At 33.4% G+C, this 26,133-nt stretch overlaps 1 protein-coding gene across 1 annotated transcript; it reads left to right on the top strand.

The window, feature by feature from the left end:
* Positions 1-1,075: 1,075 nt before the first annotated feature.
* Positions 1,076-26,133, top strand: LOC128554904 (uncharacterized). Its single transcript, XM_053536242.1, has 12 exons — positions 1,076-1,108; positions 2,949-3,084; positions 12,467-12,717; positions 12,881-12,983; positions 19,440-19,610; positions 20,107-20,180; positions 20,602-20,784; positions 21,051-21,224; positions 22,458-22,614; positions 23,156-23,242; positions 24,360-24,609; positions 25,789-26,133. The coding sequence occupies exons 2-9, from the start codon at positions 2,980-2,982 to the stop codon at positions 22,603-22,605; spliced, it is 1,209 nt and encodes a 402-aa protein (XP_053392217.1). The 5' UTR covers positions 1,076-1,108; positions 2,949-2,979; the 3' UTR covers positions 22,606-22,614; positions 23,156-23,242; positions 24,360-24,609; positions 25,789-26,133.

The following is a 26,133-nucleotide window of genomic DNA, read 5'->3' as shown; positions in this document are numbered from 1 at the left end:
TGATTGATGAAATATTATCATCAAATTGTAGATCCACACTATTGATTGCCCTTCGTCCTTATTCTTTTATTACCGGGCCATGATATGATCCTTATACATAATCTAGGACAGAATAGCTTCTGCTTAAAAATCAAACCGTAGACTAAAAATGGACGAGATTACTTATAAAACAACTTATTTTAATAACAAATTTCTGTAGATTGTCTTTCTTCATAAAGCGGTATATTATACTTCGTGCTTTGTGATGTATATGCAAACCTATGGTATAACTAAATATTATGTTAGGCGCCAAAAATCTATCAAGAAATAATAAGAAATGTTAGAACACATTCTACATGTAAAAATATCAATAAGGTTACAAAGAAAAAGCAAATCATAAACGTTACCTTCTTGTTACATGTAATAGCCTTCCTTGAAGAAATCACAACGTTTATACCAGTACAAAAGTGTTTTATTGATATGACAAAATCATATGTATGGTCTCTGCGAAGGGTCTCCTTACTAAATACTCGCACTGAATGGTTAACAAATATCTATTGCATAAGAAGTTCATTGTAGCATTTAGCATTTAATATTCTTTCATAAAAAAAGTTTTAATGAAATTATCAGTTTATTTTCTTATATAAGCCGTGTCTTATATGTAGTTGACATTTCCCATTTCGGTAAGCCAAAAAGTGCAAATTTGAAAGCGTGTATACTTGAACGTTAATAATAATGCAACACTTATTAGAGTCTAAATAAATTCACTTTTAATCAATTGATTTCGACTGGATGTTTATCCAAGGTCGCTTCTTTCTGAGTAATGGTTAGTAATAAAGAAACGTCTGTTTCCTGAAAAATGCGTTTTTGCAATACCGTCTTCTAAAATAATTAAAGAAATGATTGATACAGATCATAAATATTTACTCTCACTTAACAAATATTAAAACATATGAAGTAAGGGCAGTAGTCGGAAAGTCGAAGGGAGGTCTTCATTCTCTTCCGTATGTTGTTTATCGACGGGCTTCCACGAAATTCAACTCAAATAGTATTGATTTAATTTCATTGATCCTCTCAGTATTAAACCTTGCAAAGTAGACCTTGTAAAAAGAGATTTTAAAGGCATAAGGTAAGATAGTAGTGATTTGTAAAAGTATTGAATAATTTTAGTTAAACCGGTAGTTTCAAGTCAGAATTGTTCTGTAAGTATAAAGTTTTTTTGTGCTTTTTTTTTAACTTATAAACGAGCATACGAAATATTATTACGTCTTTTTGTGGCTTACTTACTTTCGGTTTTATAATATTTTTATTCTTTTATTCACTTTTATAGTAAATACAGTTTTACAACCTTGCCAGAAATTGTGAACAAATTGAAAATGCATGAATGTTCATATTATATATAAAACTAAAGAGGGTCGGGACAAATGTTTAACGACTTTAGTTATTTATCATACAAAGAAATATTTTTATAGGAAAAAACAAAATAGTAAAGAAAAACTCGGCTTATTTCGAAGCTAACGAGTGTGGAACGTAGCTTGCATTTTCAATACCATGAACATAGTCATAAATACAGAAATTGATACATGACTAAACCAACAAGCAAATAAACAAAACATGAATATATAGGTAAATAAAATCACTTGATTTTAAGGAATACTTAATCTTAAAAGTTTAAACATAGTAAAGGTCCAAAGTCAAATACGTGTCAAAATGATTACAATCACAAAAAAAGACAGATCTCTTATTTCCATTGTAATTCTCAATAGCATCGAGCCTTAACCTTTTCATTTATGGACGAATTGGGCAACCTGTGGTTTTCTACCCTTTAGTGTAAGATAAGCAAGTTATCAATCAAAACAGTTTGTATGTATGCTTACGGTAGGTATTATGTTTTTCAAATAGTAATAACTTTTGTTGAACGATCTGTAAACTACGCAACAATCTTGTTCACTAAAATATATGCAGGAACAAAAACTACTTATGAAACTGTATTTAAAACAAGAATGCTGTAGCTTATGTTATGGAAATCAGATATTTCATTTACTCATAAAACAACCTCAATGAGTTGTAACAAAAAATATGTACTTCTCTTATTATATCTTATATATTTGTCAGACAGTACATCCAGTGCTTTTATACCAGTATAGAGCTGTCGCGAAGGCGTTAATGGGTGTTGCATATTTTTATTACGTTGACTATTTTGTTTGACGGCGTTCTTAACTTCAAAAGATCCTTTCCTTTGTAGATTCATCACTTTTTGCATATTCACTCATATTTATGTTTATGTTTATATGTATATTTTCACTGTTCTTTAGCCAAAGATATGTCGTGTCGAGTTTGCTAAATAGATGTTGTTGTTGTTGTTGTTGTTGTTTGTTGACATCTGGTGTAAACAAAAACATATAATTGAACGCACATTCATGCTAAATATTTAGAATAACATTCTACTGAAATACCTGTTCAAAACAGAATGTATCGTTATAACAGTTTATCTTAAATTAACGTTTTAACTTCGTGCAAAATTGTGAGCAGACATTTTTTTTACACTAAAACGATTTTGTTGAAGACGTTACTTAGTTGAATTTATTGCTCATGATCGAAACTGATTTTCAGTTTCCTTATCTAGAAAACTATTTAACGTCTTGACTTGCAGTATAGTACGGACTTTAACCCGGAAGTTTGAACGCAAAACAAAAAGGACGTAAATCTATATCTTGTTCATTTGTTTTGAAGAAAAGAATCTGATAAATGTATGACCTTGCCACTATCAACATATTTTAAGCATAGCGGGCTTAAAGATGATATTTAATTACGTGTTATGATCGTAGATTTAACGACATCTGAAATTCAGATTATTCCTTTTAAAGAGAAGAAGGTCTACCTGTGATCAGATATTGTAATCTTTTTTCATGAAAAAGTAACAATTATTATGAACTTCAATATACTGTTTCCAAGTTTATTTCATACAGCAGTGCGAGAGGACAAGAGTCTGTATATGATATGGCGTCAGTAGGTACTGAAATGGTCAAGGTAAAAGACAAAAGAAGTGAAAATCAAGGACAAGGTTTAGACTTAGAGGCTGACTTCAAAGATGGTGAACAAAAGGTAAGATTATTCAAATAAGTATAACCTGATACATGTATCTCATTTTCTTTCATTCAGTGATTTAAACAACCATGCATACATAAGATGTTTTATCGGGGACTGAAACCTGCGCCGTTTGCAATAAAGTTACACTGGAGCGCAATCTAGCTGCCTGCACATTTTCTGATATATTTTTGTCGTACTATAACACATGTGTCACTTCATTATCTATTTTTTTAAAGTTTTTTTCCTGTTAATATGCTCTCAGAAGCATGTGCATCAGTTCGTCATTGGTGCAAAGGAAAATAATAACTAGAAGATGCTTTTGCAAAAAAGCGCATGTCTCCCCCAATGCAAAGTGGTATAGGCAAGAAGTCAGTAGGGGTCAGGAGCGAAAGTCAAAGAGACACTGATGGTTGGCTGCAATAGGGATCATCTACTTGGCATGTCCAGTCATCCCGCTAAGTTTCAACACTCTTGGCCTAGTGGTTCTCAATCCACTGTTCAGGCTCCTGTGACCTTGACGTTTGATCAAGTGACCCCAAAATAAATCATCTACTCTGCATGCTCTGCATGTCCAATCATCCTATTAAGTTTCAACATTCTAGGTCAAGTGGTTCTCAAGTTATTTTCCGGAAATGATTTCACATGACCAGGCCCCTGTGACCTTGACCTTTAATAGACTGACCCAGTCATCTACTCTGCATGTTCAATTATCATATGAAGTTTCAACATTCTGTATCAAGAGGTTCTCAAGTTACTGATCGGAAATGGTTATCAATGTTCAGGCCCCTGTGACCTTGACCTTTAACGGAGTGACCCCAACATCGTTAGTGGTCATCTACTCTGCATGAGCAATCATCCTATGAAGTTTCAACATTCTGGGTTGAGTGGTTCTCAAGTTACTGACCGGAAATTGTTTTCCATGTTCAGGCCCCTGTGACTTTGACCTTTAATAGAATGACCCCAAAATTAATTGGGGTCATTTACTCTGCATGTCCATTTATCCTATAAAGTTTTAACATTCTGGGTCAAAAGGTTCTCAAGTTATTGATCGGAAGCGGTTTTCTATGTTCAGGCCCCTGTGACCTTGACCTTTGACAGAGTGATCCCAAAATCGATACGAGTCATCTACTCTGCATGACCAATGATCTTATTAACTTTCAACATTCTGGGTCAAGTTGTTATGAAGTTACTGACCGGAAATGTTTTTCAATGTTCAGGCCCCTGTGACCTTGACCTTTAACAGAATAATCCCAAAATCGATAGGAGTCATCTACTTTGTATGTACAATTGTCCTATGAAGTTTCAACATTCTGGATCAAGTGGTACTTAAGCTATTGATTGGAAATGTTTTCTTAATGTTCAGGCCTCTGTGACCTTGACCTTTAATGGAGTGACCCCAAAAACAATAGGGGTCATCCACTCTACATGACCAATCATCTTTTGAAGTTTCAACATTATGGGTCAAGTGGTTCTCTAGTTATTGATCGGAAATGGTTTTCAATGTTCAGGCCTCTGTGACCTTGACCTTTGACTGAGTGACCCCAAAATCAACAGAGGTCATCTACTCTTCATGACCAATCATCCTATGAAATTTCAACATTCTGGGTCAAGTGGTTCTCTAGTTATTGATCGGAAATTGTTTTCAATGTTCAAGCCCCTGTGACCTTGACCTTTGATGGAGTGACTTCACAATCAACAGGATTCATCTACTCTTCATGAAAAATCATTCTATGAAGTTTCAACATTCTGGGTCAAGCGGTTCTCTAGTTATTGATCGGAATTGGTTTTCAATGTTCAGGCCCCTGTGACCTTTACCTTTGATGGAGTAACCCCAAAATTAACAGAAGTTATCTACTCTTCATGGCCAATCATCCTTTGAAGTTTCAACATTCTGGGTCAAGCGGTTCTCTAGTTATTTATCAGAAATGGTTTTCAATGTTCAGGCCCCTGTGACCTTGACCTTTGATGGAGTAACCCCAAAATCAATAGGGGTCATCTACTCTTCATGGCCAATCATCCTATGAAGTTTCAATATTCTGGGTCAAGCGGTTCTCTAGTTATTGATCGGAAATTGTTTTCAATGTTCAGGCCCCTGTGACCTTGACCTTCGACAGAATAACCCCAAAAACAATAGGGTTCGTCTACTCTAGTAGCCCTACAACCCTATTAAGTTTGAAGGTTCTATGTTAAATGGTTCTCCAGTTATTGCTCGGAAATGCAGTGTGACGTACGGACGGACGGACGGACGGACGGACGGGCGGGCGGACGGACGGACGGACGGACGGACAGGGCAAAAAAAATATGTCTCCCCCAGAGGGGGGGGGGGGGAGACATAATCAGAAGCATATAACCCATATGTGTTAATTGTAAAAAAACAACATATATTATAATAATTTTTTTTTTCGAAATTATTTTTTTATTTTGCATTTGATCGTAGCCTAAAAGTAAATACATTATTGTTAGCTGACATGTAGCAGATAAATATTTCTCGGCAAGATTTGTAATTAATTTGACATATTTAACAATTTATCTCAAGACTTCAATTATCAAAATAAAACAATTTTCACAGAATACTCTTATCTAGAAATAATTTCGGTTATTCAGAGGATCTATACGGTGCCCCTAAAGTGACATGTTACGCACTTTTTTTCCAAACTTTTTACAACTTTTTTGTAATGTGAGACTTTTATATTTCGTTTAAACGAAATCATTTCGTTTTAACGAAATAACTATTTCGTTTAAACGAAATGATCATTTCGTAACTAATTCGTTTAAACGAAATCATTTCGTTTAAACGAAATAACATTTCGTTTAAACGAAATAACATTTCGTTTTAACGAAATCATTTCGTAAAAACGAAATCATTTCGTTTAAACGAAATAGTTATTTCGTTAAAACGAAATGATTTCGTTTAAACGAAATAACTTATTCGTTTAAACGAAATTATTTCGTTTAAACGAAATAAAAAAGTCTCACATTACCTAAGTGGAAAAAAAGTGCGTAACATGTCACTTTAGGGGCACCGTAGATCTAGAAATCAATTTCTCATTTTTCTTTTCATGCCCTCTTCAACAAGTATTTAACTTGTTTTTACTTAGAACGTAAAACTTCCCAAAGCTTAAAAAAAATACAAACGCTTGTGTTGCCTTTAAAACAGTATAGACCCATGATCCTTATGCTTCACACTACTGAAATGGTATTTGAAAGAGTATTTTTTTAAACATTTACAACTGTTATAATTAAAGCTCTTTTTTGACTTCCCAGCTGGTCTAGATTTAGGCGAGCAAATTCAATAGTGAATCAACTTAGGCATTTACATAAGTAACTTTTGCAAAGAGATCAGAAGTAGGGGCTTTATTCTTTGATATCGGCAAAGCTTTCGATAAAGTCTCGTATCAAAGTATTTCAGTTATTAGTAAACTTTACAGTTTCAGTGCCCATGACAATTTACTTCAATGGTTTCCTTATTATTTGACAAATCGTATACAGCTGGTTGACATTCAATTTTAAATGTCAGATTGAGTGACAATACCTTCTGAAATTCTAAAAGGATCAATCAATGAACAGCTTTTATATCTGTATATATTGACGATATTGTTTCAGATATATACAAGATACAGGTTCCAGTATTTATCGTACTGCTGATGACACTTGTTTACATTTGATGGTTAATAATCCCGTTGTAAGAAATATAATTATGTAACCTGATATACAAAAAAGATGTCAAGCTAAGCAAAGACATGGCTTATATTTTCGATTCAGCTAGATAAGTAATAATTTGTAGAAAATAAAATAACCTTATCATCTCAAATTTCCTGTGCCAGGCCAACCAGTTCCAGAAGTCTATGAACATCTCAAGTTTTCCTTGCTGATGACGGATCCCATATTAAGTATATAAAACGAAGCATGGATGACGTAAATATCGATTTGAATTAGACCACCGATCTCTAGAAACTATTTTCATTCCTTTTATCTGCTCTACTACTGAATATGCTGATGGAACATGAATACACACCTTATGGGAAGCAGAAACTTGATAAGATCCACAATGAGGCAAGATTACAGACAGATGCATCAAATCTGACTTGTATCTTTGGATGAAATTTACCGTGACGTTCATCTGGACAAATTTTCTGACCGTAGAAAAAAAAACCAGTATAAATGAGCCGTGCCATGGGAAAACCAACATAGTGGGTTTGCGACCAGCATGGATCCAGACCAGCCTGCGCATCCGCGCAGTCTGGTCAGGCTCCATGCTGTTCGCTAACAGTTTCTCCATTTCCAATAGGCTTTAAAAGCGAACAGCATGGAGCCTGACCAGACTGCGCGGATGCGCAGGCTGGTCTGGATCCATGCTGGTCGCATACCCACTATGTTGGTTTTCCCATGGCACGGCTCAAATGTATTTGGCTGTAAAAAAGTATTACTGTATAAAATGGGGAATTGTCTCACAACAATTTACATTTTTCCCTTTGTACTTGTTATTTTTGTCTTGAGCACTATCTTCGCAGTTCCAACAATGTTAATATTGAATTCATGAATGGTACTGATTACCAACAGGAGCACTCTAATTAAGTCTAAAAATTCCTTTAAATGCACTATGCCTCCAGATACAACACAAACGTTTCAACACTTCTATCATGGGGAAGAACGAATTTTAGTACAGAAGCAATGATTAGCTTCCAATAGTTATGATCTTTATTTGAATTGCCTCATTTGTTTCCAGTATCACAAAACGACCCGCATTGCAATACAATTCATGCGTGTAAATTAGTCACATTTTAGCAATAAAGTTTCTTCCGTTTTCAGAATAGTGCGCCGATTCAGTGTTTGCATCATACACATTTAGTCACTGACTGATATCGATTTTGTTATCGTGAGTGGCTAATTTTGTAACCGTCATTTACATAAACTCCGCCCAAGACGCGAGTGAAGTTAAACTTAAAAGTCAGTCATAAATGTATTTGTGGTTTTTAAAATGGATGATATTACAGTTTTTAGCCGTATCTCAGACTCACTTTCAAATCAAACATTTTTTACGTCCTATCCAGAACGTGCACTCGGACTGATTACATTATGTCTGTAAAACTGAACTTGATTAACGTCGAATTATCTCGATCATTTCACGTGCATAAGTATTTTTTCCTGTCAGCGATGCAGATCGATTTCCTTGTGACAAGTCGATAAAAATCATTAATCCCTTATAGCCTTACTACAAAATGCAAATTAAGTCAGCGGATGCATATGTAAACAACATGAGTATTTTGATCGCTTGGTCAGGGATCTAAGTTTACAATAGTAAATCATAGCTTGATGGACATCATTTTGATCGCTTGGTCAGGGATCTAAGTTTGCAATAGTAAATTATAGCTTGATGGACATCACTTTTTCACATTAAAAATTATATATTTAATCTGCTTCCGGAATAAAAGAGGATCTTCCGGTCTGTCCCTCTTTTCTGTCGCTATATGGAGTTTTTACCGGTGAAAATCACAGCAAAAATTGAAGAAATCGCAGACCAGAGCAACAGAAAATCAAAATTTGTTCGTACGTACGAACAAAATTCCAAATAAAATTTACAAATTCTTGTTCATTCTTCACATTTTTAAATGCAATTTGGAATTTTGTTCGTACGTACGAACAAATCCTGGCTGTTCGTACGTATGAACAATAATCCATATTCCGTATTATTTTTCAGTTCTGACATGCTGTTCAAACAGCTCAGATTTGTTCGTACGTCCGAACAAATTTCCAAAATAGCTTTAAAATTTCTTTTTCATTACTCACTTGTTCGTACGCATGAACTGCCTGGATTTGTTCGTACGTACGAACAAATGAGAGAACTGAAAAAGAATTTATTCTTAAAAAAATGCAATTTGGAATTTTGTTCGTACGTACGAACAAATCCTGTCCATATTATTTTTCAATTCTGATATTCTGTTCGAACAGCCCAGATTTGTTCGGACGTACGAACAAAATTCCAAACTGCTTTAAAAAATCTTTTTCATTTCTCTATATCATTTGTTCGTAGGTACAAACAGTCTGAATTTGTTCGTACGTACGAACAAATGAGAGAACTAAAAAAGAATTTATTCTTTAAAAAATGCAATTTGGAATTTTGTTCGTACGTACGAACAAATCCTGTCCATATTTTTTTTCAATTCTGATATTCTGTTCGAACAAATCCTGTCCATATTATTTTTCAATTCTGATATTCTGTTCGAACAAATCCTGTCCATATTATTTTTCAATTCTGATATTCTGTTCGAACAGCCCAGATTTGTTCGGACGTACGAACAAAATTCCAAACTGCTTTACAAATTATTTTTTCTCACTATCATTTGTTCGTACGTACGAACAGTCTGGATTTGTTCGTACGTACGAACAAATGAGAGAACTGAAAAATAATTTATTCTTAAAAAAACTGCAATTTGGAATTTTGATTGTACGTACAAACAAATCCTGTCCATATTTTTTTTTCAATTCTGATATTCTGTTCAAACAGCCCAGATTTGTTCGGACGTACGTACAAAATTCCAAACTGCTTTAAAAATTATTTTTCATTTCTCACTATCATTTGTTCATACGTACGAACAAATGAGAGAACTGAAAAAGAATTTATTCTTAAAAAAATGCAATTTGGAATTTTGTTCGTACGTACGAACAAATCCTGTCCATATTATTTTTCAATTCTGATATACTGTTTGAACAGCCCAGATTTGTTCGGACGTACGAACAAAATTCCAAACTGCTTTAAAAATTCTTTTTCATTCACAATCATTTGTTCGTAATGAGCAGCCTGCATTTGTTCGTACGTACGAACAAATGGGAGAACTGAAAAAGAATTTATTCTTAAAAAAACTGCAATTTGGAATTTTGATTGTACGTACAAACAAATCCTGTCCATATTTTTTTTTTTCAATTCTGATATTCTGTTCAAACAGCCCAGATTTGTTCGGACGTACGTACAAAATTCCAAACTGCTTTAAAAATTATTTTTCATTTCTCACTATCATTTGTTCATACGTACGAACAAATGAGAGAACTGAAAAAGAATTTATTCTTAAAAAAATGCAATTTGGAATTTTGTTCGTACGTACGAACAAATCCTGTCCATATTATTTTTCAATTCTGATATACTGTTCGAACAGCCCAGATTTGTTCGGACGTACGAACAAAATTCCAAACTGCTTTAAAAATTCTTTTTCATTCACAATCATTTGTTCGTAATGAGCAGCCTGCATTTGTTCGTACGTACGAACAAATGAGAGAACTGAAAAAGAATTTATTCTTAAAAAAACTGCAATTTGGAATTTTGATTGTACGTACAAACAAATCCTGTCCATATTTTTTTTTTCAATTCTGATATTCTGTTCAAACAGCCCAGATTTGTTCGGACGTACGTACAAAATTCCAAACTGCTTTAAAAATTATTTTTCATTTCTCACTATCATTTGTTCATACGTACGAACAAATGAGAGAACTGAAAAAGAATTTATTCTTAAAAAAATGCAATTTGGAATTTTGTTCGTACGTACGAACAAATCCTGTCCATATTATTTTTCAATTCTGATATACTGTTTGAACAGCCCAGATTTGTTCGGACGTACGAACAAAATTCCAAACTGCTTTAAAAATTCTTTTTCATTCACAATCATTTGTTCGTAATGAGCAGCCTGCATTTGTTCGTACGTACGAACAAATGAGAGAACTGAAAAAGAATTAACTTTAAAAAAAAATCAATTTGGAATTTTGTTCATACGTACGAACAAATTTCCAAATTGTAATAAAGTCTTTTTCATTTCTCATAATCATGTGTTCGTACGTACGAACAAATGAGAGAAAAGAAAAAGAAATTTAATTAAATTTTAAGAAAAAAAAATACAATTTGGAATTTTTCTGTTTGTCTGGATTTGTTTGTACGCATTCGAAAAATATCCAGATATGAACAAATGTGAGAACTGAATAAGAATCTGTATACATTTGGAATATTGTTCGTATTTATGGACAAATGCCACTTAATATCATTTTGCAAAAAATACAAATATCACTGAAAATTTCAACACATATTTTAATCTATTTATTTAAAAAAATACCAAAACAAATACTTATGAACATAATAAATATAACACAAAGTCTAACATAAATAAACAAGAGTGCCAGAATGTCACAATATACGCCCGTCACAGCAAATTTCTTTACACTAGCACCTGTATTTGCAAATGGAATTTTAATTTTGTGGTAGTGATTATTGTAATTCTTTTGTTTTTCTAAATCAACATAAAAACTCCTTACCAGGTAGAGATACCTTAAAATACACCTAAAATTTGAAAGTAGCATCTATGTTGTACCACAGAAAAGTGGTCTTGGTTTTTCCCTACGGTCAATTATAAAAAAGTTACAATATAAGTTATAGTAACAACTAAGGGAAGTTAATCTTTAAAAAAAAAATAAAAAATCAAAAAAAGAAAGTTGTAAGTCCACACATTAGTTTAAACATACATGCCCTGTTTACATACATTACTCAAGTTATAAAGGTAATAGCTCTAAGCATTTCTGTGTGTTTTGGAATACATTAAACATGCAATTCTGAAGACATGCTTGAATCAACTGGAAACGTTTCTTTTCGTACATTGAACATGTATTTAGGTCCAACTTATCAACGATTCAGCTTCCGGTCATGTAGCCGTTGTACATGAAGTTAAAAACCTTAAGTGCTGGGCTCCGTCATTTGGCTTTAATGACTAAGTAAGTTTCCTTGCCCATTAACTTGCTCACGACGGAAATTTATTTTCTTGGGTTTAACGCCAGATTTCAACAATTCTTCTTTTATGTCAGGTGGGCAGATTACTTAATTAAGCATCGCTCCTGGGAAGAACCAGTACTAGACTCTCGTTTCCGTAGGAAATTGCCAACTTTCTCACATAAAGAAATATGGTCGGTAGGAAGGCTCGAACCCGTGCCCCCAATCAGTGAGAGGTTACAGTGATTTCAAGACAACGACTAACCACTCGACTAGGGGAGCGGTCAAACGATGGATGGGTACTACAATTCGAATTCTAGAAATCACACGGCATGTAGTTGCAATAAAGCAGATGTCGACATAGAACTCTGAAGTTGATTTAAGGCGATGGAATCGACTGACAGCTTAGTTTTATCTCTACTTTTTCCTGTTTGACTTAAGTATTCATGACATCGCATACCACATTCTTCTGCATGCAGTAATAATTCGACGGATTTCGGGGTAAAATGACCTATACTACATACATAGTGAATGTAAAAAGGAAATAGAAACTGCAAACACATGAGTATTATAAAGTTTATCGTTGCAAATGTAGGAACACTGTAAGTATCAAGTATTAATTTTATTCAAGACTAGATTGTTTTCTTTTTTCAGGCATTGAATGCAGTTAATGCATATATTCACGGAGGTGGTGATCCAAATAAGGTACAGGACAAGAAAACAGGAAACACATTTCTTCACTGCGCAGCTAAGCACAACTTTAAAAATGTTGCCGAAAAGTTGCTCGAACATGGAATGAACGCATTAGCTAAGAACAAGACGGAAAAAATTGCTTTGCAAATTGCAATAGATAATAAGCGTGATGATATGAGTGCCCTTATTGCTAGGAATATGAAACCAGCCGAGTAAGAATCTGTAACATATTTCAAAGCTGATAATTTCCCTTCTATGTAAAATAAAGTATTTCCATATAAAGGTATTATGTAACTCAGTCTAGTGCATAATCGTAACAATTAAATTATTAATTACTCTGTTTTCTATTATTTTCACTGACTATTTTCTTTTCAGATTACGAGGTCTATTCGGAGGAAGTAAGGCAGACGACGAAAATCAAGTACAAAGGTTATTTCATATAGATGACGTATTGATAAACTCTAATTGTGATTTTACGGTGAGTTTTAACTTGCAGCATATCTTATCAGTAAATTTCGAATTTTGATTTTTGGAAGACTGTAGACTTTGCACTTTGTATCGGAATTGCTTTGATGGTTTTCTCGTTTTGGACGTCCTTAATTACTTTAATTCATCATTTTTAATTCGTCCATCGTCCGTGTTTTGCATTACGTTTTTACACATATAATGAAGCAAGACGCATTATGAGTTTGGCGGTTTTTAATTAGAAATTGTTCAACAAAGTACTTACAACATTCAACTTACTTATGGATTTTGTTTTCTATCACCTATCTCGTATTTATGTTACATTTTTGAAGTTATAAAGGGATTATAAGACATAGCATTAACATTTAAGATAATAATATACATTCCTTTTAATCATCCTATGTAAAGAAACGTATCAATCTACAACAGCATCACAAACATTTGTCGTCTTTTACATTTTGTCAAGTTAATTCGTCTATGAACGGAGGGAATAATTACAGTAAACATCATGTATTACGGACACCGTAATAACGAATGTTCGATTAAAAGGATTAATTAAAAATGTCCGATTTTAAGCCTTTTTTGTTCTTTGTAAAAAAATGGTTATAGCAAATAATCATATATAAGGAAAACATTCTTTGCCCCGTTGTCTAAAACAAAACATATAAAGAATACAGGTTATGCTGATGACACATTAGCAGTGGGAAGGCATTGACCTAACAATTTGGAATTATAAAATAATTAAAAAGATAACGTGATTGTTGTGATTATCTCACAGTTTGATCGTGAAACATATTTTAGAAGCATAGCGTGGTTGTTGAAATATCTTTAATGATGTTTCAAACCAAATATAACACTCCAATTTTGATTTGCTGATTAACTCTTCTGAAATATAATGCATGTAACTAGCTATACGTAAAACCAGTTATAAAGTAAGATCATATCTTTTTGTGAATTGGTTGTCAAATACTTGAATATCGCACGACTTTGAACATTTGTCATACCAGGACATTAAGACGTAATTTGTTGTAATTATTTTATTTGACAAATATTTGCCAATGAAAAATAAGCAACAGTTATTATTTCATTATTGTCAATATGAATATCTTTATACAAAATAACATTTAACTTATTCGTAACGTAACCTATGATTAAAATAAATGTAAAAAATATGTGGAAAAATCTGATAGCAGACATTTCTCTCGGTTATTAGATTTTGCCCGATAGAGATTTATGAAAACTTAAAGCAAACCGAAGATCGGAAGGTCATGCCTATCCATACATTGTCTTCATTTTTGTTTTTGGTAGCAGTGACCATAAACGCACAGCATTGCACATATATCTTATGACAAATGAAAATTCGACCAACGGCTGACTAGAATTTTCCGCCACAGCAAACTAACTTTGGGGAATAACAAAATAATCTCTAAACAAAAGTTACATTTTTAAGAACATGAATAAATATTCTACCATGATAAGATATGAAATATAAACATAGCCTAATATGTGACTTATGAAAATAATTAATTTATTATGTAGTTACAATAATTAGATATCCTGTAATTACAAACACTTAGGAAAATAAGAATTTCAGTTTCTCGAGGTGTTCAAGATAATCAGAAGGTGATTATGGTTGAAATCTATAGAGCTTTAGGATACATCCAATGGCAAGTTGTTACATTTTGAATTTACAGCAAAACCTGTTTCAGTATTATCCCATATTTTTCATAAATTCATTTTGGTTTAGATATTATTTCGATCATGTTATTCAACACAGTGAAACTGTCCTTAAACTTTTGTTTCGAGATGTTATGCAGTTTTTTCTCCAAAATTCTAGGCTAGGTTAAACTATCATTCCCAATTAATCTCACATTTGTCTTAATATCCTGAGACATGGCGATTGCCTCAAACAATATTAATAGGAACATGTCATTCCAGACTGGCGATAAGTGCGTTCTGTCCAAGCGGTGTTTGAAAATATTAGTATGTATTATAACCTTGCCATAGGAATGTTTTAGAACATTTCCCTCATTTTCCAATTAAGGTTTAGGAGTATATCATCAAACACAGAAATATCTGATAAACGAACGACATCTTTACCAATATATTACCTGACCTTTACATGTTCTGCCGTACTGTCCCGTACGATGGATATTTAAAATATTCAGAAAAAGTCGTCTCCCTTTGAAAATGAATGCCATTTGTAAAGAAATAAAAAAAAACAATTGCTGAAAACTGTGTTCCATCTAGTTCTGTGAAATTCCAACACACGTACGCTATTGCAAATGCTTCAAAACGAACATATGTAACAGTTCTTTGAAAATGGTGATTTTTAAAGGCGTTTTACTGTCCGGAAGTCGGGCTCCTTTAGGCAGTCCTTTTCCAAAATTCAATGTTTATATTAGTATACTGATACTTGTTTCGTAAAGGTATATACATGTTTCATATGCTGTTCAATTTTCATGTAAAACAACCCTTTCTTTCTATGACTTTGTGTTGTTTGATTTTTATCTCAAAACGTAATAGTAAGTGTTTATGCGCTTTCTCTTTAAATCTAGAACTTTCAAAATCTACCTGTGTATAAGATGACTGTACCCACTGTAGACGGGGCAAAATTTATGTCCAAATAACTAATGCTACTGTAAAGCATCTGAATAAGTTATTAAAATTGCTTGTCAGCTGTCTTGTTATTTTACATATGTTAAAGCTAGTAATATCATTTCCTTTTGAGTGAAGAATTACTTGGGTCCTTGCCTTGAATAAGAGCGTACTCTATGCATCTATAAAGTTGCTCAATTTTCATGCCCGAAATTCCGTTCCAGTAAATGCTCATGTCTCTCACATTGTTCTTGCCTCGTTCAACGCTCTTATTAGCCAAATAAACAATAAAGTCACCAATGATCCATAACTCTGTACCGCTAGATGATGGTTTCTCGTCTAACATTTGCAACTTCTCACCTGTCCCCTGCTCGTCTAATGTTTCGTGGCTTATATTCTGTAGTGACATTCCCGGGTCCGTCTTTCTTAAACGTTTCCTCGATTCCTCTTTCTATCCCGTTCCTGATCCTCACATAAAGTAATCTTCCTCGTTCCTAACCACTTTTCTCGTCCAGGCATCCTTGCTTTTTGATATGTACGATGGAAAACAGTTTAAAATGTGTCAGTGAATTATGATCTATTACTTGTCCGAGAACCGGAAACGAAACTGCAAAGGATAATGTTAACTGTGCTTTCTACGAATTAAAATTCGTCCATAAAAAGTTTGGAGTTAAATGTTTTGTACGCATTCGTACATCCTTGAACTAGATCAAGCGTTCGCAAATATTTACAAAAATAATAAGGCATTATTTCTATAGCAATGAGCACAGTGTCCTACTATACCTACACCAAACTGGATTATATTTGTTACAACCCAGCGGCCATGGACTAATCTGTTGATTTTATAGTACATAAGCACAATTATAAAATATATGTACAATATAAAAAACCCACAAAAAACTATAAAGTAAAAGATAATAGCTCAGGGTAGATTTCTCGGAAGCACAGAGCACCACAAACACAGCCTAAGAGCCACGCATTTGCAAAGTAGGCCTACAACAAAAAGGAGCTGTAACGAAAAAATATTATTGACGGGTTGCTTAAAAAACTCAACAAGTAATTGTTAATTTTATTCACAATGTAGAAAAAGCGGAAAAGAAGGAGTATGGGTAAAAACGAGGTGTTAAAAAGGAAAGTGGAACAAGGATGAATATTCAAAAGGGAATGCTACGTTCCTTAACCACAGTTACCTTACAACGTAAACCACAGCAGCCTAGATACTCATGTACAAAAGACAAACACACGCACATAGCTTACTAACATATATAAACAAACAAGTAAGATATAACAACACTGTAAGGCATCGCCCGAGACACACAGATGCACAAGCACACACACGCACAAGCAGGACAAAACAACAATCGGGCACCGCCTTAGGATTCTGGCAGCAAAAATTAATGTGGGCACGGAAGCCAAGGCAAGGAAGCGCAAATGCAAGTGGAAAGGATTGAGAGAGGGAGAGGGGGTAATAAGAGGAGTGAGAAGAAAGAGGAAAGAAACGTTAACAACAAAATCATACGCAACACAAAATACAAGACGGACAGACAACAAGTTAAAAATAGCGGTAGTACCGCCTTGGAACGGTCAGTAACCTATATAAAGAAACCTGGGAATCATTCCCCGCTGAGAAAGGTTCTGTCAATCATATAAAGTAAAACATAAAATTATGGTAAATATAAAGTATGATTAAAAGCCAACGTACTCAACACCTTGTCTGAGTTCCAAGAACCTAACTAGTAAAAGCACCATTAAAACAAATGCAGATGAAATTCTACTCCCTCCATCCGTTTTATGTGTTTTACGAGAAGACCATCAAGGAGATTTACACTTTAATTGCACAAGAAAGCGTAACAATTAACTGTTGAGGGGTCAATTAGCAAACATGCACTGTGCTTCAAAAGTTTCGCATTGTAGATTCCTTTGACATACTTTTTAACAAATATCTGATGTTTAATAATCCGAATTCTATAAACTAAATATCAGTAGTATTCCGTGAGTGTAAGACCATGTTTTAAGGTGTTTGAAGGTTAGTATTATATTTCTTTAACAGTTCAGATGATCTGTAGTAAAATTTATCGAAAGCTTTCAGTAGCTTAATATTTTAGCGGTAACCCTGTTGTAATAATTGTTTAGTGATTTGAAGATTTCTATCATTAAAATCCTCTAACTACTTCAAGCAAGCTCTTGAAAAACGAATAAGTTGTGAAATATAGAAACCTGAACATGTTGCTCGAAGGACAGCTCCATCATGGTGGGGTAATGTGACAATTTCAAAATTAAAATCGTCAATTTTATCATATATTTTCGTTTCTAGATTATTATTCACAATCGTTAATTTTAAGTCCAAAAATTACGTTTCTAAATCTGGAGTATTAGCCTTGTTAAGCTGTAACAATTTTGGGTAAATATGCTTTTATCAATTCTAATAGGTTGTCCATATTTAAAGTATCCTAAAATACCTCGAGGTTCCATTAAATGATTCAATAATTTCATATTGTGTCTCAGTGAACAAACTAAGTATGAAATCCCATTCATAACAGTATATCAATAAATCAGCAAATTAAGCAAATTACCCCGGCAAGAGCTTTCAGGCGTCAAAAATATTTTCCCTTTTTTCTATTTCAGACTACGTTTATGCCATTGTATTTTAATTTTATCATTATATTAATTTGCCGTTTCATATTGCGACAGCATCGAAGGCGTATGATATGAATGTTATACAAGTTCAGACTTTTTGCGAAATAAAATAAACTGAATCTCAAAAATGTACCTTTTAGAAAAATACAAATACAGCTGATGAAATACAATGCACAACCAATCAGCTTATGATATACACGAGTTTTCTATACAAATCATGTTTACAAGTCGAAAGATTATCTGCGTCTAGAATTTATACAGTATGGATGTATGTGTGACCACTCAACCTAAAAAGAAACTTAAGTGTGAATAACTTGTTTGTTTTCTTTATTATTATTATCATAGCATCACACTTTATTGTAGTAAATATTACTCCATTATACATAATTTAAAGGTAGATCTATGAAATATGTATTTCTTAATTCTGAAAGGTATTGTTTTGAACAAAAATACTTATATTTCTCTTTCATGTAAAATATAACTTTTAGCTTAACTGGTCACATTCCTTGACTATATTAAAATACTTTACTAGAGCTTTCACAAATGTGATTCTTGTCTTCACCTGGACATCGTTGAAAACACAGAATCATAATTCAGGAAACTGAAGAGCAATTAACACAAAAAACGTATGCACAACTAGGTATCAATATTGATTATTGCTGAAAGTTGAAATAAACTATATGAAATAACCTAAAATTGTGTCGGTGCGACGTTAAATCCAACCAAAAAAAAAAAGGAATGAGCAATTCATGTCACAAACATTTCTCTATATATCATATAGAGTGCAAGCTTTATTGCAAAACGGCGTTCCATAAATACAATATGCAAATCGCATATCGGTAAAAAGTCACGTGCAATCATCCAGTCCCCATGTGCTACACTACTTGTTGTATTCCAATATTCCTGGAGGCCGCAGGTAATAACGAGCTCTGACTATAACGAACACATTTTGCTAGTCCTGAGCAGTTCCGTATAACCAGTGTTTAATGAAATATATAGTGTAAAACAACGTTGAAATTCTTATATACATGTATATGACCTATAGCCATCATATGACATGTCAAAATACTTTAGAATTTACAAACGAAATGTAGGGAAACATAACAGCTATATACCGCCGTAACTGCCCACAAGATAAACGACATCAAACTAAAGTTATGTGCAGGGAGAGGAATTCCATTCTTAATAAGATTATAAGCGGATACTGTTATAATTAATTTTGATTCTTTAAAAGGAAACATTACTAGCAGTTTTAGACAGTCTAAAGGATGAGAAGGAGGATGGCTCTGATGAATTTGACACCAAGCTGTTGGAGGAAGATAAGACTGGAAAACTACCAGATAACTCTGCCTTCAACTGCAAAGATCACACTGTTTTCCATGTCTTAGCTGGAAAAGGACATAAGGTAAATTGATAAATGAAAAATAAATGAAAACTGAAAATAAGTCTTTAAGTAAATATGTAACATGTTTATGTCACACAACATAAATGCACGATTAAAGGCACCTGCCCAGTTAAACTGTGTCACCTTAGGGCTTCTAATGTGATCTCAGGCAGTTCTTGTATATTTTTAAAACTGAATAATTAGCTTAAGTATGGTTTTAAAAAACTTGCTTTAACAACCAACAGAGTGTTTTACAAATTCCTTCTTTCCTACTGTTTAATATATATTCACTGAATTGATATTTTACAATAAACGTGTTTTAGATAATTATAAAATCATTAAAACAAATACAAATAATAACCTCAAGGTAGGGCATTAGGTTTTATGACTTTTTAAAAACACAAAGCAGATTTTTAAATTACAGTTTTGCTTGAAGATTATTCATAATATCAAGGCTAAAAATACGTTGGTCAGTCTTCTCCTTGAAATTATTTGCTGTATCAAATCTTAATTACAGGAAGCAATAAATCATCCAATACTTAGACTTATGATCAGCCATAAATGGAACGAGTGGGCAAGGAAGAAGTTTGTGTTAGTATCTCTGGTAAAATAATCCAAATAATCTGATGATTAAATGTCTTACGTGTTCGGCAGTATAAAGTTGCAAATAGACCTTGTTAAAGCAATAAATATGAGATAGTGCATGCTTAACTGGTAGTTTATCAGTTCTTGATTTATGACTTAAGCTTACAAGCTTACATTTATGAAGGTTTGTACATAGCTATGTTATTTAACTACTTGAGTAAGCTGTGATCAATATTTTTTAATTCTCCAAACGTTGTCCTTAAGGTAATTTATATTGTATATTGATATCACACAAATTGTGGTACATGAAATATATGCTTATCATGAATATATCTTTAAGTTTGCTCGAGAAGTGAATGAAAAAGAATTACTTAATTTGTGAACAAATTTCTTTTTCTTGAGAGCTTTTGTTGTTACTTTTTTTCAGGACAAATTTCGTTTTGTACCTCTTAAGCCTGTTTTCTTTGACATTTTCTGTTGCTGTGGGTGCAACTTCCGCCGACATAAAGGACTATGACACAAGATTACAACATTCACGTGCAGTTTTTGAAATTGTGGCATATGGCTTTGTAATTAAAGCAATTTTTCATGAAATTCTCCAAGTGGTGAGGTAATACAATTTTAAAATATATAGCACCAAAACCAAAATACCGACTATCCAAAATTAAATCAATATAAACTTACAAGTTAAGGTAACCGATGAGAACAAAAGTTATATGTACATTAGATTTATGCCCCTGTTAAGATTATTCAATACCTGTATACAAAACACAGATCACGTTTCGTATTTACAAATTTGCTATTAACAATAAATCCACATATACAATGTTTAATGTTTTATCGAATCATACAGAAAGTTAATTTTACATTTTTCAGGCATGGCCTCACTTACTGCAAACAACTTCTCAATTGGTTGGAGCTAATTTCAGCGGTACTCTTGTTGCTAGTACTTCCCGTGCGTTACATTAATATCCGGGCTCATTGGTATATATTCGCTGTGGGATATTTCCTATGGGTGATAAAGATCTTCAAATATGCAGTAGTTTTCAGGTAAACTTGACAAAATTGTACTGAAAAAAACACAATTATCCGCTATTTTGCTAATTTTAACTAAAGTAAAGAATCAAAATATTTTAATATAGTTACTCATTTAAACGCTACAACCAATTTCTGAAAAGTTCAATAAAACAATACACTAAACAGTTATAAACTAGTGAAAACGTATAAGGGGAAAGAGAATGCAAAACAAAAACAAATATCGTCCTTGTCGTGCCCTATCTAAATGAGCATTTAATATATTAGTTATAGTTAATAATGTGCTTGTGTAAAATGAATATATATTTTGTACATCCTTCTTTTTATTAATTGTATTTCCAAATTTAGAATTTATCTGTGTATTTTTTAATCTTTTAAAAATGGTTTTAGTGGTAAAATGAATATGCCTGATTAAATGTGTGTGTGTGTGTTTTTTTTTATATGCTATTGATAGCGTCTTGATCTAATTGTTATCATAATTAAGAAAAGGTAGTTTAATATTAAAACACCGACAAAATCGCAAATGGCGGGTTGGTTAGTTTGTTCACGACAGCATGTTTGGTATGCAAAATAAACCGCATTTTTAGCAAAGATAATAAATGCAAATGCACAATATACATGTATATTGTTTAGCTACATGTTTAAATGTGATAGTGTTTGCACTGTGTATGTTATTTAATAATATCTTTTATGGCTGTCAAAATTATTCTTTCCCATTTTCGCTTCCCCGAGGAAGGATAACGTTAAGTGAAGTTTGTTATGTTGATTTATTGTTGGATTCATAATCCCCTGTTCCCATTTTGTCTTGTGGTATATCAGCAGTTAAAGCATACATCCGAGCTCTCCAAATGAAGAAATAATTCCAGTATCTTTCGGTCCTCCACACGTAAAATAGGGTCGTTAGGAACATAAAATAGCTTAGGAAGGAAGGAAGAACTATGATCTTTTATGCGATGTACATTTTACATAATTATACAGTTTCTATATTGCCTTATACCCCAGTCACACATACGACACGGATAGCTACGTCTAGCCACGGCTAGAAACGTAGTAATCCGTACCGATCCGTACCTGAGTCGTACTATAAAGTAGTAATCCGTATCAATCCGTACGGCTGAGGTACGGATCGATATGGATTACTACGTTTCTATCCGTGGCTAGACGTAGCTATCCGCGCCGTATGTGTGACTGGGGTATAATATGCTAAAAGAATTTTTCATAACAAATATTTTCAATCGTTTCACCTAGCGAAACTGGGGCTTATGCAGAGTCACTTAGAACAATCTTTTGGAGAAACTTTATTCCGTTCAGTTTGCTGTTTTGTATTTATAAACCTTGCTTTTGGAGGGACTTTTCTTCTTGTCCTGAAAGGCGATGGAGACTTGGACATTCATGACGAAACAAGGTAAAATAGTATGTTTGTATTGTAAAACGGCTTATAATCTATTGACATATTATACAAGTACACCCCGACACTTTTGTGCAGATGTAGTTTACCAGCACAAGTACAATACAGCATTTACTCTGCGTAAACGGCTACAATAAGTTTTAGATGTAGACGTTACTGCAGAATTCCAGATGCAATATCTAAAATAAATCGTTTTGATAATTTTGAGGACTTATACTTTTTTTCCTTGTATTTAATTTCCTTACATACTACTTATTCCACAACAAAAAGACTATGTTGAAATAAGTTTAACCAAAAAAAGTTAAAAATGACCATCCTATTCAAAAAACATATTGTTTGATATTAGTATTTTATTTAATGGCTTTTTATCATGTTTTTGAAGTGCAAAATGCCAAAACTAACTCTTATACCGGTTGATACATGGCTATAGAAATTTGTCTTGCTACTTTAAATTTGTTATTTTGAATAACTTTTTAATGGCTGATGATTTGTTCGTTGCTAACTCTTACAGAGATTTTTGGCTATTTCCTCTTTTTAGCTCTATGTGGGGAATATGGTTTGTTGGATTAAGGACGATGATAGAGGCCCAGCCAATTGTAGAATACACTGGTTCTGAAGGCTACAGGTAATGCAACATTGCATGCAATTTGGTTTTTGGACAAAATATTTTAAACATATTGTTTTCCTCAAACAAACGTAGTTACCATGTAAGTGTCTGGTATTTTGCATTAACATAAGAATATTTAAAGTTAAACAAGACACAAATTTGATGTATGAAACGTTATCGCATACTGCATATGGTTTATATAAATATGAAATTTACATGTTGATATATATTAACAGTACGATGATACTAGGTTAAAAATAGTACACGCAGTGTACATGTATAGTTGATCACAGTGTATTACCACTAAGACTGAACATATTTTAAACAGTCGGCTGTTAATAGACAATATTTGACTATGAATGTAGCTCTACATACACTATTTATGTATAAAGTTAGTTTAATGAAGATTTTCTACTATTGAAGTAAATATCCAAATATAAAGTGTTTTTGTAAACCAAAGCCATTTGATATCTCTTAACAATAAGAACAATTATTAATGTCATCGCATATTCAAGTAAAACCTTTCATTTTGTTTCTGCGTCGCTGTAACTATTGAAAATTGATACAATTTGATCACGTTAAGCCTTTTACAAAAGGAATGATTGTTTTCATGCCTGTCAAGCGGGGAAAGGCACGGTTATTCGGGTAGGGTATCTATAAGGCAAAGACAAACCAAACGAGAGTATATTGACGTCATAATTATACGTCAATTATAATGTCAAAGCGTGTGATCGATAGTCATTCTACATTATTTTTTAATGTTGCAACTTTTAACGGAAGGCAGTAAACTGATCTAACATGTATGGCTGAACAAGACAGGTATTATAACATAATCCTAAGAAATGTGTGGACAAAAAGTCTTGCTGTCGTTTGGCTTTTCATTCATTTGAAAACCATGTGCTACACTTGTAGTCTATTGTTTGTACAGTATAATGTTCGATATATGGTAGCTAGTCATTTTACCATTGTGAAAGTTATGATATATCTGTTGAAATCGACATTGACGAGGTGTAAAGCAAATAAAGGGCCCAACCAAACCCTAGTTGAATTGCATATTAATAATGCAGAACAAAGATTAGCAATCCTAACACTTTGATTAAATACGTTGACATGTTATGACACGTTTGATTTCCAGACCAATGGGAACAGTTGTAATGTTGATGTTTATTGCCATGACGATAGTTGTTTTGCTGAATATCCTCATCGCTCAGCTGACCGAAACGTACCATATCATTCAAAGCGACGCTCGGAAATCTGTTGTCGTAAATAGGGCTTGGATTATTGCTCGGTTGGAGAGAAACGCTGTACCCTGTACATCTCAGTGTATCCCGGAATGCCTAAAAAATTGTCTCCCAGTGTGTCTGTCACAGTGCTTACAAGAGGAAGTAAGACATTTTTGTGCTGGGTTTAATGTGGCGCCGACACAGTTATAGGTCATATTGCGACTTAATAATTTTGATGGTGGAAGAAGACCCTTGGTGGGCGTTCCTCCATGCATTATGTAATCACGAGCGAGTACCTTGGTAGAACCACTGGCCTTCCATTAGCCAACTAAATGGTTCCGCACACGAAAAAATCCAACGTCCCGAGTGACGTTCTAACCCACATCTGTAATTCATCAGTAATTCCATCAGATACCTTAACCAATCAGCCACGGAGGCCCCCGAGAACATTTTACGTCATTATAAAAGAGCGCATGCACTGCTTTGGATACGTTAATTCGTGAAAACTAACCTTTTTGTTTCTCATATTATGTTACAGTAGCAATAATATATTCGAAATTTGAATATAAAATATGTGAATTCATTAGACACTCTACAAGAACTTTAATACATTCATGCTTTGACTTGCCTATTAAAAGTCTCTGACAGGGTATTAGAATCTCTTGAAGATTGAATTTTAATCAGAGGCATCTCTTTTTTAGTAGATACGTGTTAGCAAGACATGCTAATATTAAGTGAACTTGTGAACCTTAAATAACTTTCGAAATTTATTTCAATTCGTGTGCGATTTTGATATTTTCTGTTTTTCGTGTGCTTATGTGTGTTTTGAGGGGGTGGGGGTGGGGTCCATGTGCAGGTGCATGCGCGTGCCCGTTACGTATCTTCTACCTTCCTTATGCCACTTGCTGTTGGTTATATCATATATTAATTTTGTGCGTGCTTGCTTTCTGTCGTTCATTCGTGCATACGTACGTGAGATTATCTAAGTCCTGACTTCAATTGATTTGATCTAAAGTGTCTGAAAAGATTAGTCTACAATTCTACGAGTGTCATTATTCAAGTAAGCAGTGCGAACAACATACACCCATTAATGGAAGGCATTTGATACTTTTTTTTAAAGAATATGAAAAGAATCTACAATTGGACATTTTCCTGATGATGAGAATATAATAAATTACTAACACAGTCTATATTGTTAACTAAAGGATTAGTGTATCTTAGGGATAGAGATAGGTTTAATGTGAGGTTGTCAAACAAACTTGTTACTTTTCAACCCGAAAAGAAACTTAGCACTAAATTTTACATCTCTTGGTAACATATGATGTTTGTTTGTATTTCCAGGGAAATAGAGTGTATAAAAGGTATTTCACCAGTAAAGGCTTTAAAATGCTTCAGAAGCACTCTACCCCAATGGAACAGATCAGCTCCGCATTAGCTCAAGTAGAAAACAAAGTAGTAAAGTCAGATCTTAAAGTACAGACGGTAAAAACAAGACTTAGGAAGATGGAAGAAAAACTGGAGAGAAAACTTAATGATATAGAGCAAGCACTACATTCATTTAAGAGATAAGTTATAGTAACTGTTACAGTACAAGACATAGCACTAATACAGTTTTAAACTATAAATTGTAACTAAATAAGTTTGTGTGATGATATATGACATTAAATACCGAGTATAGTTGTGATA

Source organism: Mercenaria mercenaria, chromosome 2, assembly GCF_021730395.1.
Source record: "Mercenaria mercenaria strain notata chromosome 2, MADL_Memer_1, whole genome shotgun sequence".
Classification (NCBI taxonomy): Eukaryota; Metazoa; Mollusca; class Bivalvia; order Venerida; family Veneridae; genus Mercenaria; species Mercenaria mercenaria.
The sequence above is the reverse complement of the archived record's forward strand: the minus strand, read 5'-3'. Positions and strand labels throughout refer to the sequence as shown.